Below are 17,860 nucleotides of genomic sequence, written 5' to 3' on the forward strand. Positions count from 1 at the left end.
ACGATGAGATACCTTTCTGAAAATGTGTTTTCTTCTTATTTGTGTAATTGCAAACTAGTTTAAAGATATCCCATTCCACTTGAAGTGAATTTGCTCAGTGATCTAAAATTCCTTCACGGTGGTTTCAATGAGCCACTGGATTGTGAGAACTGCCTGTTAATTGTCTTTTTAACTCCTGCTCAGGAGCCTTTCACATTTTTTATATATACATCTATCATTAATGTTTTACTCGTGGCTTTCCCCGGGGACTGTGACTTGCAAACAATCCTCCTGTTCCCAACGTACTTTCCTATCTTTCAGCCAAGTCTTGGGCCAACATACACTTCCAACAACACACTGTATGGGCCTCTAAACTACTTCCTTTGGAGTGTGGCACAGACTGGAGTTATAATAAAAGACAAAGCAGACAAGTGAAGAGGAAGGCACAGACACACCCTCCCCCCCCATTGTTTGTTCCCTGGAACGGATAGTTTTCAACATACCACACTCTACCCTTTGTGTCTCCTGCCTGCCCTTTCCTCTACCTGGATTGCTTTTCTTCATAGTGACAATTTTGGAGTTTTGGCTTCTTTAAAAAAAAACAACAACACAGAATATTATAAGAGTATGTTTTCATTTTAATCCTAGGTGTGGGGATATGGCCTGCTTCAGATTACCCTCAGCAGCTGACTAGATTTGCCTTGTGCTCTCGCAGGGGCGTGATTGTTGCCAGCAGCAGATACAGATAGTTTCTGTAATTGTATGGTGTTAGGAATTCTGGGGGCTTTTCAGAGGCATGCTGGATTGTTGGTTGATCACTGTTGGTTGTTGGCGGTCACAGTTTGTTAAATAGTTGTGCCCAAAGAAGAAAACATTGGTTATCTTGATGGCAAAGATCAAACTTGCCCCAAGAAACTCAATGCCCTTAATCAACAGGAAGTAGTCAATAACATCGCCCCCTTTTCTTTTTATCCTTTTTCTTTCCTATCTAGTGTTAGGGTATCGAAGGAGCGGGGAAGGGTGGAAGATGAAAAGAGCAAATGGTATTTCTCCTTAGTTTCAGCTAGCTAACCCACCTAGTGCCTCAAAAGTCACCTTGAAGATAGCCTAGATATAGTTCCAACCCCTTGCTTTCCACACACCACCCTCGAATTCATTCTTACCTAGAGATATCATCTCTACAAAGTACAATTTCACTTTGCATGGGAACTACCGATTTATCTGCCTGTGTTCATAGCAAGATTTGGAGCTCCCAGAGAGCAGCCACTGAGCTGTGCCATTTCTCAGTCATTTGTGACCAAGGGAATGATGAGTATTTGGCACAGACAAGTAGCTCATTTTAAAAACTGTTTCTCATATATCCTCATGAAAGATGTTGCTCTTTAGCTATAGTGTGTGTGTGTGTTTGCGTGCTCGAGTGTGCATATGTGTGTAGTCACAGAAGAACATCAAGTATCCATCTCTATTAGTTTTTTCATTTGGGGCAGGATCTCTCGCTGAAGGCAGAGCCTGTGCTTTTTCAGCTAGGCCAGCAACCAGAAAGCTCCAGCTATCCTCCAGTCTTTGCCTCCTCTGCTAGGGTTATAGGAGTTTTCAGGACCATGTCTAGCTTTTACATGCATGCTGGGATCTGATCTCCAGTCCTTGTGCTTGCTCAATAAGTTCTTTTAATCATGGAGCCATCTCTCCAGCTCTGCTCATATTGTTTTTAAATGGCTGAAGAGAACACCAACCAATAATAGTTTAGTGATCAGAAACAAAATTTGACGGGATCACAGTCATTTACTTGTTTCTTAGTGTCTGTGGCTGATAATGGCAGGGTTGAGCACCTGAAACCAAGAGCAGAGTATCAGTAAGACCCATCACTGACCGATCGCTTTTGGTCAATGATTTAATTGTTCCTTTCACTAATTTATTTATTCACTTTATATCCTAATTGCAGACCCCCCCTCCTCCTTCCAGTCTTACCCTCCCACCACAATTCTCCCATTACCCCTTCCTCTTCTCCTCAAAGAAAGGGCGTGCTCTCCCCTACCAATTCACCTTAGCACATCAAGTCTCATCAGGACTAGGTGCATCCTTTCTTTCTGAAGCCAAGCCGAGCTAGGGGAAAGAGATCCAAAGGCAGGCAACAGAGCCCAAGTCAGAGACAGCCTCTGCTCCAATTGGTAGGGGACCCACATGAAGACCATGCTGCATATCTGCCACATATGTGTAAGGGGCCTAGGTCCAGCCCATGGGCCCAGGTTAGTTGGCTCTGTAGGTCGTCTTGTGGTGTCCTTGACTCTTCAGGTTCCCACAAACCTTGCCCCAATCTTCCACAAGACTTCCTGAGCTCTGCCTATTGTTTGGCTGTGGGTCTCTGCATCTGTTTCCATCAACTGCTGGACGAAGCCTCTCGGATGACAATTAGGTTAGGGTGGTTTAATTCTATTTGTTTTACAATCTTAGGAACTGAACTTAGGGCCTTGCAAATTGTACATGGCAGGTTGAGGCAAGGCTGTGTCTGATGGCACATGATTTTAATCCAAGAACTCAGGAGGCAGTGCCAGGAGGATTTTTGTGAGTTTGAGACCATCTTAGTCTGCATAGAAAGCTCCAAGATAACCAGGACTACGTAAAGAGATGCTGTCTCAAACCAAACCAAACCAAACCAAACCAACCAAACAAATAAAAAGCATCAACCAACCAACCAACCAACCAAAAACAAGCTCCCTAAACAATAAACAACAAACAAACAAAAAACAAGAAGAAAGAAGAAGGAAAAGTGGAGGAGGCAGAAGATGAAGTTAAGGAAGAAGTCAGTGTTGGTGTTGAGGCAGGAGAATCTCAGTTCAGTATTGTCGTGGGCTACTTAGTGAGTCACAGGTCAATCGGGTATAGAGCATGACCCTCTCTCAAAAGGCCGCAAACTAAAGCTTGTTTTGTAGAAGCTGAATTTGGGGGTTGGTGAGATGGCTCAGCAGTGACAGTACGACTGCAGCAGAACCCCGAGTTTGGTTCCCAGAATCCCCTTTGGATGCTCACACCAGCAGAAACTCCAGCTCCACAGGATCAGATGCTCTCTTCTGGCCTCCACAGGCTCGCACTCATATGCAAACTCCTATACAGAACTTCTTTTTGCATGTTTGTTTCTTAAGGATTATTTGGGAATCTCACATGCACCCCATCAGTCCTCCTGCGTCCACCCTCCCACCCATGACCCCCCCTTCCCAAGAAAAAAAGGGAAAGAAAGAAAAAAGGTCCATTTTGTGTTGCTGGTATACTCACTGGAGCATGGTCAGACTCCTAGTGGCCAGCCCCGCTAGGGAAGGAAAGTGAATCTTTCTCCACCTGCACCCTTGTCAGAAGCCATCAACCGTGGAGAACAAAGCAGCAGCAGCTGGTAAGGGTGCCAGATCTTCTGCACCCAGACCGCCTCTGGAGCTACTGTGCAGTGGCTGCTGCGGGGTGGGGCTCATACAAAAATTTAAATAAACTTTTGGTACTTTTAAAGCTACAGTTTGGGCTGGAGAGATGACTCATCAGTTAAGATCACTTACTTCTCTTCCCAAGGATGTGGGTTCAAGTCCTAGCACCAATACGGCAACAGCTAACAATCATTTGTAACCCCAGTTCCAGGAACCCTCTTTTGACCTTCTCAGGTAAAACACACACACACATAGAAAATAAATTAAAAATAATTAAAAAAGAAAGCTAAAATTTTTAAAAGCTTATCCATATACATTGGTTCTTACTCTTTTATCAAAGTGTTTCTGTAGTTAATAAGTAGCTTTTTATAAACTTTTCACTTTTCATAATATTCAAAACACCATCCCCTTTCTCTGTTGGGGGCACACATGTGCCACAGAAGATAAACTTGGGGAACTGTTTCTCTCATGTACCTTGTTGAGGCAGGACTATTTCTGCAGGAGCCCTACTCCAGGCCACTGACATGAGCTTCAGGCTGATCCTCCTGTTACTATCCCTTATGGGAATGCTGGGATTCCAGATGCAGACTGCCACATTTGCTTGGGTTTTTGCTGTTGTTTATTTTTCTTTTGTTTTTGTTGTCATTGTTTTGAGATAGGATCTCCCTATGTAATGGCCCCGGCTGTCCTGGAACTTTTTTTTGTGGACAGGCTAGGCTCAAACTCACAGAGATCTCTGCCCTCCTCTGTGTGCTGGGATTAAAGGTATGTGCCACCACATCTGGTTTTTAATGTGGGATTCTGAGGTTTGAACTCAAGTCATCAGGTTTGGGCAGCAAACACTTACCCACTGAACTACTTCATTAGTCCAAACTCCATAAGACATTTTTAAAAAGGCACCTCATCAAATTCCTCATACTTTAGTCAACAGTTTCATTGTTTTGCCAGAAGAATCCTGCTACTCAATTGTAGAGTCAGGGATGAGAAAGCTAATAAATATCATCATAAGATTTAGTACTTTAATTATTATTAAAACAGCACTCCCTCTTTAAAGAAATCTGGAAGGTAAAGTGAAAAAGCAAAACAACACAACTCTCCTTATTTTACATGCATACACACAAAGTGCACACACGCATACACACACTCACACACACACATACACACACACACACACACACACACACACATATTTTACATTTAGTTATCTACCTTGATGGTGTGTGAGGCTTTATTCTATTTTTAAAGATTTCTGAAAAATACTGTTCCACTCATTTAATCGTCTCAAGTCTTGTTTTCTTCACATCCCCAAACATGAGGTTATACAGTGCCTAAGTCAAGTGTTGAATATTCACTGAATAGAAACAATGATCCTTACATTTGAGCCGGATACAACTATACAAAAGTGCCCCTGGATGCTTCACTCAGTTTTGGTGATTGCACAGCTCACGTATCTCTGTAAAGTATTGGCTCATCCTGCGATGTGGCATGGGACTCACTGTTCATTGTCCAAACTTGCAGGAAGCAACTTAGAGGCCAGGCTTTGCAATAGTTGGGGAAAATACTTATATGAAGTAAATATCACAAGTTCTTGCAAAAGAACCCTATGGCCTGAAATCCTGCCTTAAAATCCTGAGTGCTGAAATTACAGGAGTGTGCCATCACATCTGGCCCTTTAAATGAGGACTCCTGATGCATAGTACAAAGTATCTTTCCAGGAGGGCAGAGGTAAAGTAGGTTTCCCTGGATTCTCTTAGCTTACAAGCCCTTGTTATGTATTTTGTATTTTTGTACATTTTTTTTTGCATAGTCTAAAAACACATCCTGCAGTTGCCTTGTGACCATCACAGTTATACCTTATAAAAGGCCGCGTCACCGCCAGGATCGTTCTGATGAACCAAGAAGGGTGGACAATGATGAACGACTTCAAATTCTTGCGCAACCTATTTTGAAAAAAGAAACAATTCTATATTATGGCTAACTTACTTCCCGATAGTAAACAAATGCTCAAAGAAGAATATATGCAGTTCTGGGGAGGAGTTCTTCAGAAGGTTACAATTTCTGATTAATTTTTAAAATGTCTGTTTTTTTCTCTTTCTCCTCAACCCTGTGTGTGTGCATGCATGCATGTGCATGAAAGCATGTATGTGTTTGTGAGTATATTCAAGTGCATGGCTGTGTGAATAGGTAGGCATGCATGCAGTCCTGCCGAGAAGCCAGTTTCTAGTGTTATTCTTCGGGAGCCATCTACCTTGTTTACTGAAACAGTTTCCAGCTAAGACCTAGGGCTTTCTGCTCAGACCCTGCTGGCCAGCCAGTGAGCGCCAGGAATCTGCTTGTTTCTGCCTCCCCAGAATTAGGCATACAAGCATGCACCACTACACCTAGCTTGTTTGGTTTTGTTTTGTTTTGTTGGTTGTTTCGTTTTGTTTTGTTTTTTATCCGACTGCTGGGAATTGAACTCAGGCCCCTGTGCTTGCCTGGCAAACACTTCATAAACTAAGCTATATTCCTGACTTCCTGAAATGATTTTTGAGATATAACTTGACACTTAAATCTCATTTTCCCACCAGTGCAAATATGAAAGAGAAGGGTGATGTTCTTACAGCATACACATTTATAACAATTGTCGTATTTATGCTTCGTGATGATTTTAAATTTTGTCAGCTTTATCTTGGTTAACTTGAAAAGAATAAGCCCTCTAACTATTTTACTATTAATTTTTTAAATTGTTTTTAGTTTTGCAACTGGGTCTTGTGTAGTTTGGGCTGGCCTCACACTCACTGCGTAGCTAAGGATAGCCTCTAGCATTTGATTCTCTTGCCGGAAAGCAGGATTACAGGTTTATATGCAGGTGATGGGACACAGCACTCGCTCCAGCTAAGCTACACCCTCTAATCCTTGACAATGTATTTGGTCTGACTAGATCTCATTTTGTTCTTACATCTAAAGAAAATTGACCATTTTAATAATTCTTGGTTTTCAGGAACATTCTTCAGTATTAACAATACTACTTTATTATTGTTGGATCATAAAATGGATCTTAGTTGAAGGTAACAGGGCACTCTCCTGGCATTTTTGGAAGAAGCCTCATCTGGTAGGCTGTAATACATACTAGATATCATAAATCAGTAGTTGGGCTGTTAGTTTTCCTATATAGGACAATAAAGTTTGTCTGAGCAGAGAGGTAAGTATCTTGAGGAATGTAAACACGAAGGCTGTGCTGGCCTAGCAGTCACTGAATACTGAACCAACACAATGGTTTTGTAAACCAGCATTACCCTAGTATAGAAAACAGTAGCCAGGTCACATGACACCACTGAGACTCATGGGTGCCTAGGCTTGTCCAATCAAGTCGCACCAACACACATTCAGGCTAGGATGGATCAGGTCTGCCAGCTTCAGGATTACAGCCAGCAAAATCTAGGGAAGATTAGCTTTAGGTATCACATGACACTTTCATTAATATTTTGACAACTTACTGTGTAACCTGGCATCTCTAAGATATGACTGCATTATATAGGCTAAAAGAGAACTACATGAGAACTACTGAAGGAGTCAAAACAGTGATTACATGGCTGCACCTACATACCGTCTGTCAATCATCTGGTAGCATTTCTTCATCCAGCCTAGCCCTGGCATCTTCCGCCTCGGGGTTGCACCATTTAAGTACACGATCATGTAGTCTTCAGCTACCATCAGCTCTAAGGTACTTATTACATATCTGATCACAGGAAGGAAGAGAAATGTTTTCAGTTCCCACATGAGAGATTTCATTCTATTTACACCATAATTAAGTGACATTCTAATTATAGGGTGAACATCATTGACGAACAGTGGTACGTGGTATCTTTTTCTTGAGAACAATGTGTCAACATAGCCCATTTATCTGTACATGTACAGCCGCCCTAGAAAAATATGTGGGTTTAAAAGCTGACATTAAAAAAATATATATCAGCAATGTTATCAAACATTAAGTGCAACTCAGATTAAACAAGGTCAAGAGTCAGAGAGGGTTTTCCTCACCAAGACCATGCTATCAGGAACAAAAACAATCCTCTGCCCAAAGGAAATGTCAGAAAAGTTTTAACTACAGGTCAAACTTGGCTCGTTTGCTTAACCCTCTATTCTATGAACAGAGTTCCCTAGGGCAAGGCTCTGTGGCTGAATCCTACTGGCTTCTTATCAAAGGCTCAGGACCTGCCAGGTCATTCACCCATTCAGTGAAAGATGCTTTATCAGCTGTCACATGCCCACAGAGGTCAACCCAATCACCACTCACAGGAAAAGGTTTTCCATGACATAGTGGTAATCCGCCCGGCTGCTGTCTGGCAGAAAGCAGGCAGCAAACACAATGATGGCATTCAGACCGTCCCCATAGTATCCTGGGGACAAATGAGAAGATATGTGTAACTGAATGAAATCCCTTTTAACAAGCTCATATTGCTCCTAACAAGAGAAATCTGAAGTCTTGTCCAGCGTGTGTGCATATGTATGCACTATATCATAAGATAAGCAAGCATAGTGAGGCATACCCTATACGTATATACACATGTATTTATCTTTAGTGGTTAACATGTTTATAAAGAGTCTTGTATGTATACTATGCCACACTGACTCATATGTCTCTAGCTTAACAACACTGATTTACAAAAATGCTAATCTATATAAAATTTCATTCTGATGATTGAAAGAGGTTCTATTAGATCTATACTGGTTCTCTCTAGTTGGAGATCAGTTAACTGTGACCGTTCATTCAGTGACTTGAAATACAGTTCCAGACCCACACACTCCAGTACCCAGGGCCTAGTAGAGAGACATGCAAAATACCTTTATTTTGATTTCCAGGCCCAGTCATTGGACTGTAATGATCCTGGATTCTCTGGCTATATCAGGAAGGGCAGGAAGATGTGGTAACTTGTGGCCAGGCCCAGAATAACAGCACAGAATTCACATCTTAGAGAAGTACTAAACAGTATACTAAAAAAAGGGCCTACCTAAATTCTCTTTGGGCCCTATGAAAATATATGCATTTGGGAAAACTTGAGAATGATTTCCGGATGAGTTGGGTGGGAGGTGAAAGTGCTATTTGCAGGTGGAGCTGAGAAAAACAATCTGTGAGAGGCAAGTAAGTCCACCATTCAAACTCCGAAAGTCAAAGAACATAGATACACCTCAGGACATCATTCTCATCGTTTGAAATAACTGACATAATTTTAGCATCTCTCCCACAAGCGTTCTGCTTCCTCAGAGCTCATTTCTGAAACTGATGGCAGGTGCTGGTCAACTCCCCATGGTAAGTGTCTGGAATGAACTATGTCTCTGACTCTTAGGAAGGAAGGAAGGCAATGCTGTAGATTGTCATTAGGAGAGGGCTGGGGATAAACTCAGAACCTCATGAGTGCTAAACTCCCACTCCTGCACTGAGGTACCCTTTGCCTAGACTGGTTCTAAATATGTCCATTTGTTCTTCTAGGGCCTGAGCCAAGAGCCCACCACTGAGCTACCTCTCCAACCCTTACTTGTTTTTATACAAGGTCTTACGAAACTGTCAAACTTACCTTGAACTCACTCTGTAACTTAAATTTGTAATCCTCCTGACTCAACTTCCCTAGTAGCTGGATTATAGGCATAGACCACCAGACCCTACTTCTTTCTATCATTCTATCTATCTATCTATCCATCCATCCACCCCCCCATCTATCCATCCATCCATCCATCCATCCATCCATCCATCCATCCATCTAGCTATCTGTCTGATGTTTGTGATGAGTGTACAAACATGTCTGCCTGCCTGCCTATATCTATCTATCTATCTATCTATCTATCTATCTATCTATCTATCTATCTATCTTTCTTTCTTTCTATCTATCTATCTATCTATCTATCTATCTATCTATCTATCTATCTGGTGTTTGAGTGTGAAAAGTGTACAAACATGTTCCCTGGCCCACCTGTGGAGGTCAGCTTGTGGAGAACAACTTGTAGGGGTCAGTTCTCTCCTCCTACCATAGGAGTTCTAGGCATGGAACACATGTTGCCAGGCAGGTAGAACCCTTAACTGCTTAGCCATCTCACCAGCCCATTAAATATCCCCATCTACACACTTGTAGTAGTTTACATTATATGGCTCCAACTTTGTAGTCATTACATAGAGACACCTTTGAAGCTTAGATCAGGGCAGGACAAGAGCACCTCAAGGCCTGCTCCCACTCTCCCAGAACTCAAGTGCATTTCACTTTCCTTTCAGACCTGTGGCTATGGCTCTGGGGTGACATAGTAGATACATGTTGATAGTAGATCGGGATGGCTTCCCCTTGATGTCTCTTACAGAGATACTGATTATAACTCTACCACCAACAAAGTAGGAGTAAAGTGAACTAAACTGTATCCAACTTGTAAGGCTTGTAAGGTTGACTAATTTGGAGTGTTATACAATTTTTGTTTGTTTATTTGTTTGTTTGCCATGTATCTTATAAGATGCTACCTACGTCAATATTACATCTGGTGTAGCACATCTGTGAGACAGTGTCCCCTCAGGCTCCCTCTGGACCTGCTCCTTCAAGTCCATGATTCCCACCATATAGTTATATACCAGCTTCTTCTTAGAGTGTTAAGGTGAAGAAAATCTCAAGATATATATTTTATGTGAGAAGTTCCTGTTTCAAACAGTTTTACTTCCAAAGACTCACAAATCTGTGAGGGATGCTGAAGCGAGCTAACGTGAAGACATACAGTTCAGACAGCACAGGATAACGTTAAGTGTGACACAAGAATTGACACCACAGTCCCACTGGGGGAACAAGCATGAACACATCTTTCCAAACATAGCTGTCAGCCGCAGGGGTCAGACTCATTGAGATCAGGACTATTCTGTGAGCTTTTCTGCTTCTGGAGAATTCCTAAGAAATGTTATGTGTGCCCAGAACGCAGAGGCGTGGCAATTCCTGAATCATCATCTAACTAAGGAGTGCACAGGGGGCGCTGTCCACGTGAGCCATGAGCTTTGTACAAAAGTTTCTGAATTTACAAATGAAAGTGCCTCTAGGCACTCTGGGTAGAGGAGCTGCAAAAAGAAATGGGGCAAAATGAAAGGGAAGAAAATAGAGGGGGTGGAGATGCAAGGACAGCAACAGAGGAAGAGGGGGATTCTCACCGGAAAGCTTGTTCCTAAATCGTGAACTGATATCTTCATAGTGAGGCTTTGGATGAGCTTGAAAAATAACTGCTCACCAGTGAAACGTGGTAGCATACACTGGCAAGCATTAGCACTCGGGATGCTACAGCAGGAAGATTAGAAGTTCAAGGTTGCCCTGGGCTGTATAGCTAGCTCCTATCTCAGTAAAATAAAATGAAATAAAATGAAATGAAATGAAATAAAATAAAATAAAATAAATAATTATGAGTAAGAACAGTAACTAGAGTAAGGAACGTTGCTCTATAGTCCTCTACACAGATACTTTCTGGGACCAGCTAACCCCTCATCTTCTTTCCCAAATCCTGTTCAGGTAAAGTTGCCTGTTCAAATTCATATGAAATTTGGTTTGTCTGTCTGTTTGTACTGGGGACTGCATCTAAGTCCTGACACAGGCCATGGCAATGTTCTACTGCTGAACCTCATCTTTAGTCTTATTTTTACACAAATTTTGGGTCAGCGTCTCAATAAGTTGCCCGGGTTGGCCTCCAATTGCTCTATAGCCCAGGAGAGCCTTACATTTAGAATTTCCCTGTCTTGGACTCCCAAGTAGCCGGAATCACAGGTCTGGCTTGGAGCTTAGTTGTTCAAATATTAACTTGTCAGTCTCTGTTCTCATAAACAAGAGGAGGCTGTAAGATGCATGTTCTGGTGGCTGCTGGGGATGGGTGGGCACCAGCAACCCCACCACGGAGCCTCCTGCGGCCCTCTGGAGCAGTGATGGCAGACCTTACCTGAGGTGACCCAAGAGGCATGAAAGAGATGTGACACAAGTTTGCTGGCCAGCAAATGGAATGGAGAGAGAAGGAAAGATGTCACGGGTGCAACAGAACACACACACACACACACCAGCCAGCAACGCTTCTGCTCATGCTTTCCAGGCTCGTCTGTCCAGCAACACTGCAGAGAAGGTTACCTGAGTCTCCTAGAGTGAAATGAGAGAAGTAAAAAGAGAAGAAGACAGGAAACTCCTTGTTAACATCTTTCAGTATGATGGCTCTTGGTTATTCAGTGACCTTATTCTCAGCTCTAAGTTATATATATATATATATATATATATATATATATATATATATATATATAACTGATATATATATATATATATATATATATATATATATATATATATATATATATATATATATATAACTGATATATATATATATATATATCAGTTCTGGCTTCCACATGACCCCATGAGATGGATTATGTCATGCATTTTGTTTTTTTTTCTAATGGTGGTAGTGGGGTATTAAGCAGATGACAAGAACGTTACTCATGGGACCATAGGACGTGAACACTGGTATCACAATCTGCCTCTTTCAGTGGATAGATTAGCTGAGGCCAGAGAAGGTTAGGGGACATACCAAGGTCCAAGACCCTGAACTGTGCATGTGGTGCTCATGCTATGGTTAATAAGTCTGAAGAGTGAATTATGAACACAGCCGTGAACCCTGGGCAGCATCTGACTGTGGGCCAGTTTCCCTAAGCCCTTGCCTGGCCCCACCTTGCAGTTTCCTGTGCTGAAAACTGTCCTACCAGAAGTTTCTATTGGGGCTGAAAGGAAAGATCTTCAGAGCAAATGTGGAGGGAGCTCAGAAGCAAGGCTCATGTTTACTGTGCCATCTGTTTTGACATGTTCACTGAGAAGCTTGGTGGGACGCAAAGATGCTATGTTCCCACAGAATCCAGGAGAGTGGTGTGAGTTTCCAACATGGAAGACTAAGCTTTGTCAAATTCAGAAGTAACATCTGAGCGATTTGTACCTAGAGCATAAAGCTGCCCAGCATGTAGGAAGAGGCGGCTTCTTGATAACAGGCTGAGGGTACAGCCAGAGGCATATTCATGCAGCTGGGCGCCTGGAGGAGACTGAGGCAGAGCCGGGGAAAGGAAGGGTGGCCTTCTCTTCAACACAAACTGACAGCCACTCAGACAAAAACCAAGTGCACACAACACACTGTGGAGAGGAGCAAGTGCCAAAGGGAGGGGGTGGAAGGGATGGAGCTCAGCAAACAGGTTGCCCTCAGATCACAGATGGACTTTAAATACACCATGTCGAGCAGAGACAGTCTTCACCACCAAGTGTGCTCCTGGTGACTACTCTGGCCTGATTCCAATGACTTGGACACCAGGATGCCCAACCCACTTGATTTAACTGAGCTCAAAAAGACAAATAGGTGATTCCACTAAGGTATCAAGAGGTAGTCTGGCCTTATAGTGATTGCAGAAGATGGGCCAGCCTTTCATGACATGGGCTCTAAGACAAAGAGCTAAGGGCAGCCCCGTCCAGGCCTCATCTCCATGTGACTTTCACTTACTTTGGCAGACTTTTTAATATTTCCCATGCATTTCAGAAAAAGCCCAGTCAGCCATTTTGTAATCAACCTTTGTGAGGTTTGTTTGTTTGTTTTTTACTTCCCTAAAGTAAACAAACCAAAATTACCAGAGGGGCACCTTGATACAAGAAGGACTTCTGTGAACACTAGAAGAGAGATCTGGTTCTGCTTCTTATCCCAGCGAGGGGCCGACTCTACAGTCGTGGGCCACTCTCAGCCAGCTTTGCTCAGCATCATTCCAAAGGGCTGTGGGCGAGATTCCTACCCCTGCCCACAGCAGCCATCCCAGGGCCACACTGCCATTCCAGATCATACAGTAAGGCAGGACATAGAAAGGTCAGGGTCAATGGCTCCTAAGGGCATCCTTGTCTCTCAGTCAGTTTCCTTGGGTGGCCCTGGTGCTCATGGGAGGTAGCAGTGCATGGAAAGGAAGGTGAGAGCTGTGTTGTGGGAGGGATGGCTGCCTAAGATATCTGTGTGCTCCTTAGAAATCGAATTCTCTTGATTTGATGTAGTATCAAGAAGGGCTGAGGATATAGCTCAGTGGTGGAGCCTTTCCCTAGCATATGCGAACCCCTGGTTTTAGCCACCAGTGCTGAAAAGTAAATGCTTAATGCACTGCCAAAGTGAATTTCCTAGTTCTCATTAAGGTAGAGAGGGCACCAACAGCAGCAGTTGCCTCGTGAGCTTCCATACTTTCTTGGATGGTTAGGTAGTTAGGGAGGTGCCTGGAGATGATAGGACAGGGACACATGCAGCAGACAAACCAAACAGCCACTGATGTTTTCTGAAGTCAACAACATTCAATGAAATATCTGCGCTCATCTGACTGTTTTTGTTTTTTTTTCTGAGTCTCCAATTGATCAATGCCACATTGATGCCCAGAGCCCCCAGGTAAAACACTAGAAATACAAAACACACTTTGCCCTCTCCTGGGTCTCTTTCCAAAATGGAGGTTTGACGGTGGTTGACTTTTGTCTGTTCCAAATGTAATGGGGTTCATAGAAAAACAAACTTTAGTTAGGGGAAGTAACTATTAGGCTGAGTCTAAAACGAGAAGTTGGAGCCTCCAAAGATGATAGGAAGCCCCCTAGGGCTAACGTCTTATATTGACCATGGGGTTCTATGTGCTGAGAATTCAGCGGAACCCCACATTTGTTTCTCAGTGAAAACTAGAGCTTGTTCCTCCCATTTCCCAGACTCGAACAGATTGAGTACCTCCATGAGAAATGACTCTCCTGTAGGGTTCAATGACCTTCATGTCAATCCGTTGCTCCTGCTCTCCAATTACCACCGTCCTCCACAGCCGGTTGTCTTCTCGCTCCTCTTCAGCCGTATATTCTGGAATAGACTCTGATTCTTGACCAGAGCTTTGGTTGGCTGTGGGATCTTCTGGAAGGGAAGCACAGAGCAGGATTTCACAGGTAAAGCAGACAAGAGACTGGATTGTAAGACACCTTTGTAGAGCCGCCTACTGGAGCTACATATCACACATAGTTTCCTTAGGGGCAGGCTGTCCACACAACAGCTTATGGACTGACTGAAGAACCAAATCATTTTCTAAGGCCATGCTGAAGTAGGAACAGTTAAGGTTAGAGTTCTTGTACCATCCTTGTTCATGCTGGGTAAACACTATAGGTCTTTCTGGTTGGGTGATATCAGGCCCAGATACTTTTGGCTTCCTTGGGCCTTCTCCCCCAATTGTTTGAACTGTTTAAATGTGTTTGCTTAATGGTGCTACCAGTCTTAGACCTCTCCTGTATGTCTCTTAGGACGGGGATGAAGTCACTGTCCTGTTGTGAAGCTAGGACATATGCTTCTACAAGAAGTCTGGTAACACTCCCCATGCATTGTTTCAAAATATGCTACTGTAAAGATTGCACAGTATATGAGATACAAGCAACTTTGTAGACTGAAAAATTTGGGTTCACAAGTTAACAACAGCAGCAAAAACCCCCACTGAGTATTCTTTGGTAGAAAGTTTGTTTTTACACATTCAAAATAATCATCATGTTTTTATTAAATGAATAAGCTGCAACTACTAACTATTTTTACTAGAAGTATCAGCAGAGTTTAACAAAAGGGTAGTCTTCATAGCTTTAAATGATGTGAAGGGAAAGATTATATCCTTTCCTATAATTCTGAGATGTTACCCTTTATATTTTTTTTGCAGTGGGAAAAGACCATTTAAATTACACTGTTCTTTGTCTCAATCTTCTTGTAGCATAATTATAGTAAGAGCAGTGCTGTGCTTCCTACCCACTGGCATTGGGTACGGCAGCAGGTATTTAACATTACTCCAATGCAGAAACAGGTAACAAATCTAGCAGCAAATTACAGTCGATAGAGGTTCCGTACATTCTCCTAAGCCACTGTCATGCCTTGAGTGTGACTCTGGCTAAAGAGTGTGACTTGTTTGGAAGAGGCTGTGAATACCTTGAGCTATGAAAATTTGTCTGAGCCACCTTTCATACTCACTTCCATTGACATGTCCCACAGTTAGCTTAGAAACTAACTCAGAACACTCAAAACTCTGTGAAGGTGAGACGGCAAAATCAGGAAAGCTTGAGCAAGCACTTGGAACTAGAGACAGCCTATCAGGACCCACAACACAGCCTTGCATCCTGGAAGATTTGGCAGTCACTAAATATACACCAGTACCTAATTACTCAGTATTGGAAACTGAAGCTCAGCTAGGAAGCCTGCCTTCCCTCTTGCCTTTTTTGCCAACACCAATAGTCATAGCACCCACAGAGCCCTGGCTCATTCTGGTTCCACTATGTTCCCAGCAGCACTCAGCAGCTTGTTAAGGACGGATGGCAGAAACCATGGCTTCTAATCAAACACCATGTCACCTTCCTTTGTCTGGTATTTCATCCATTCTACTTGAGATGGGAAACTCAGCTACTAACGCTAGCTCTCTCAGGTTCCATATTTCTTATCTTTTCCCGATACCTGATGACTCTGGGTTCAGGCATGGTATGCCTTCTGATGCCCATGTAGACATATGCCCACCATTGACTTAGGAAACCCGTCACCCACCAAACCCTTCATGAATTCACCATGCATCTAAACTTCATGAACTCACCACCCACCAAACTTCCTACAGTGTGTTTGGTACTCTAGTTTGCCCATGGTGATCTCTGTGGAGTGGCGGGGGAAGGTATGCTGTGTGTATGCATTTGTATTCATCTGTTTTGCTTTGGTTTTTTCACACGCTTTGTTGTTTTAGGGGGAGTGCTTTTTTTTTTTCTTTTCTTTCTTCTTTTTTACTTGTGGTGTACTAAATACCCTTTATTCGATTTATTAAATTAAAATGCATGCCACACAAAGAGCAAAAAAAAAAAAAATCATGGCAACACCATGGTCAAAGATAGCGTTGTCAATAAATGGCACTGGGACTCCTAGACATCTACAAGTAAGAAGATGTATGTCTTAGGGTTTCCATTGCAGTGAAGAGACACCATAACCAAGGTAACTCTTATAAAAGAAACTGTTTAATTGGGTCTGGCTTACAATTTCAGAGATTCAGTCTGTTATCATCATGGTGGGACGCACGGGGGCCTGCAGCAGACATGGTGCTGAAGGAGCTGAGAGTTCTACATCTCGATCCACAGACAGCAGAAGGAGACATTCTCTGCCACACTGAGCATAGTTTGAGCATATATAACCTCAAGGTCCACCTCACAGTGACGTACTTTCTCCGACAAGGCCATACCTCCTAATGGTGCCACTCCCCATGAGTAAGCATTCAAACACATGAATCTATGGGGGCCATACATATTCAAACCACCACAGTGTATATACAGCTGAAGAGGTGGCTCTTGCTATGAGCACTTGTATGAGCATGAGGACCAGAGTTCACATCCCACTGTGCTAGTAACAAGCCATGGTGGTCCAGTGCATACGCTTCCTTTGCACTGATGGGAGTGCAAAAAAGCTTCCAGCCATGCCATAAAATCTGAGTTCTGGGTTCAGGGAGATACTTTGCCTAAAAGGAACAGAGCAGCAAGAGACAGATGAAGACACCCAGTACCCTCCGCTGACCTCTCTATGCTTAATGCACACACATGTGTGCAAAACCTATATACCATACTCACACATACATAAACATATACCCACAAAATAAATAAAATAATGTGTGTATGTATGTGCGCATGTGTAAACATAGACAAACATGTGAATATGGTACTCTAGCCTGCTCTAGTTGATTCCTGGTGATCTCTGAGGGGTGATAGTGGGGGTATGTTTTATATATATATATAATATATATAGGATATATACATAATATATATGATACATATAAATTCAAACTTGCATCTGCTCACAAATTAGCTCAAGTTGGATCATACATCTAATATAAATGCTCAAACTATAAAGCTCATAGAAGACAGCATAAGAGAAAATCTAGTTGACCTTGGCATAGAGATGGTATTCATCTCTATGTTTGTTTGTTTGTTTTAATAAGGGTTGCCATGCTACCTAGGCTGGTATAGAACTTATGAGTGCAAGCAAGCCTCCCACCTCAGCCTTGGACTGCCGGTATGAGCCGCCAGGCCTGGGTCTGAAATGGATGACTTTAAATTCATGAAATAAGTAATTGAAAAACTAGACTGTGTTGAAGTTGAAAACAAGCTCTATGTAAAACAATGCCAAGAGAATAAGAAGGGAGTTACAGACTAGGAGAATATATTGGTAGGATACAAATCTGGTAAATGATTATTATTTAAAATATACAAAAGTATTTAAGACTTAATGATAAGAATATGAATAATTTGATTAGCAACTAAGCAGTAAAATGGTGCTGGTGCTGTACCACAGTAGTAGAGTGCTTTCCTGCTATGTACAAGGTCCTGTATTCAGTTCCTAGCAACACAGCACAACACATAGACACATGTATACATGTGCATGCATATACACATACACACAAAGGCAAAAGAACT

At 42.5% G+C, this 17,860-nt stretch overlaps 1 protein-coding gene across 3 annotated transcripts in view; it reads right to left on the reverse strand.

Annotated features, from left to right (window-relative positions):
- Window positions 1-17,860, reverse strand: part of Prune2 (prune homolog 2 with BCH domain) — a 278,222-nt gene that overhangs the window by 18,394 nt on the left and 241,968 nt on the right. For all 3 annotated transcript variants that reach the window (XM_052188702.1, XM_052188683.1, XM_052188693.1), the window contains 4 exons: window positions 14,136-14,309; window positions 7,669-7,771; window positions 6,979-7,110; window positions 5,243-5,329 (listed from right to left, as the gene is read on the reverse strand). In XM_052188702.1, the coding sequence (XP_052044662.1) occupies window positions 5,243-5,329; window positions 6,979-7,110; window positions 7,669-7,771; window positions 14,136-14,309 (496 nt within the window). The remainder of the gene's footprint in view (window positions 1-5,242; window positions 5,330-6,978; window positions 7,111-7,668; window positions 7,772-14,135; window positions 14,310-17,860) is intronic.

Source organism: Apodemus sylvaticus, chromosome 1 (genome assembly GCF_947179515.1).
Source record: "Apodemus sylvaticus chromosome 1, mApoSyl1.1, whole genome shotgun sequence".
Lineage (NCBI taxonomy): Eukaryota > Metazoa > Chordata > Mammalia > Rodentia > Muridae > Apodemus > Apodemus sylvaticus.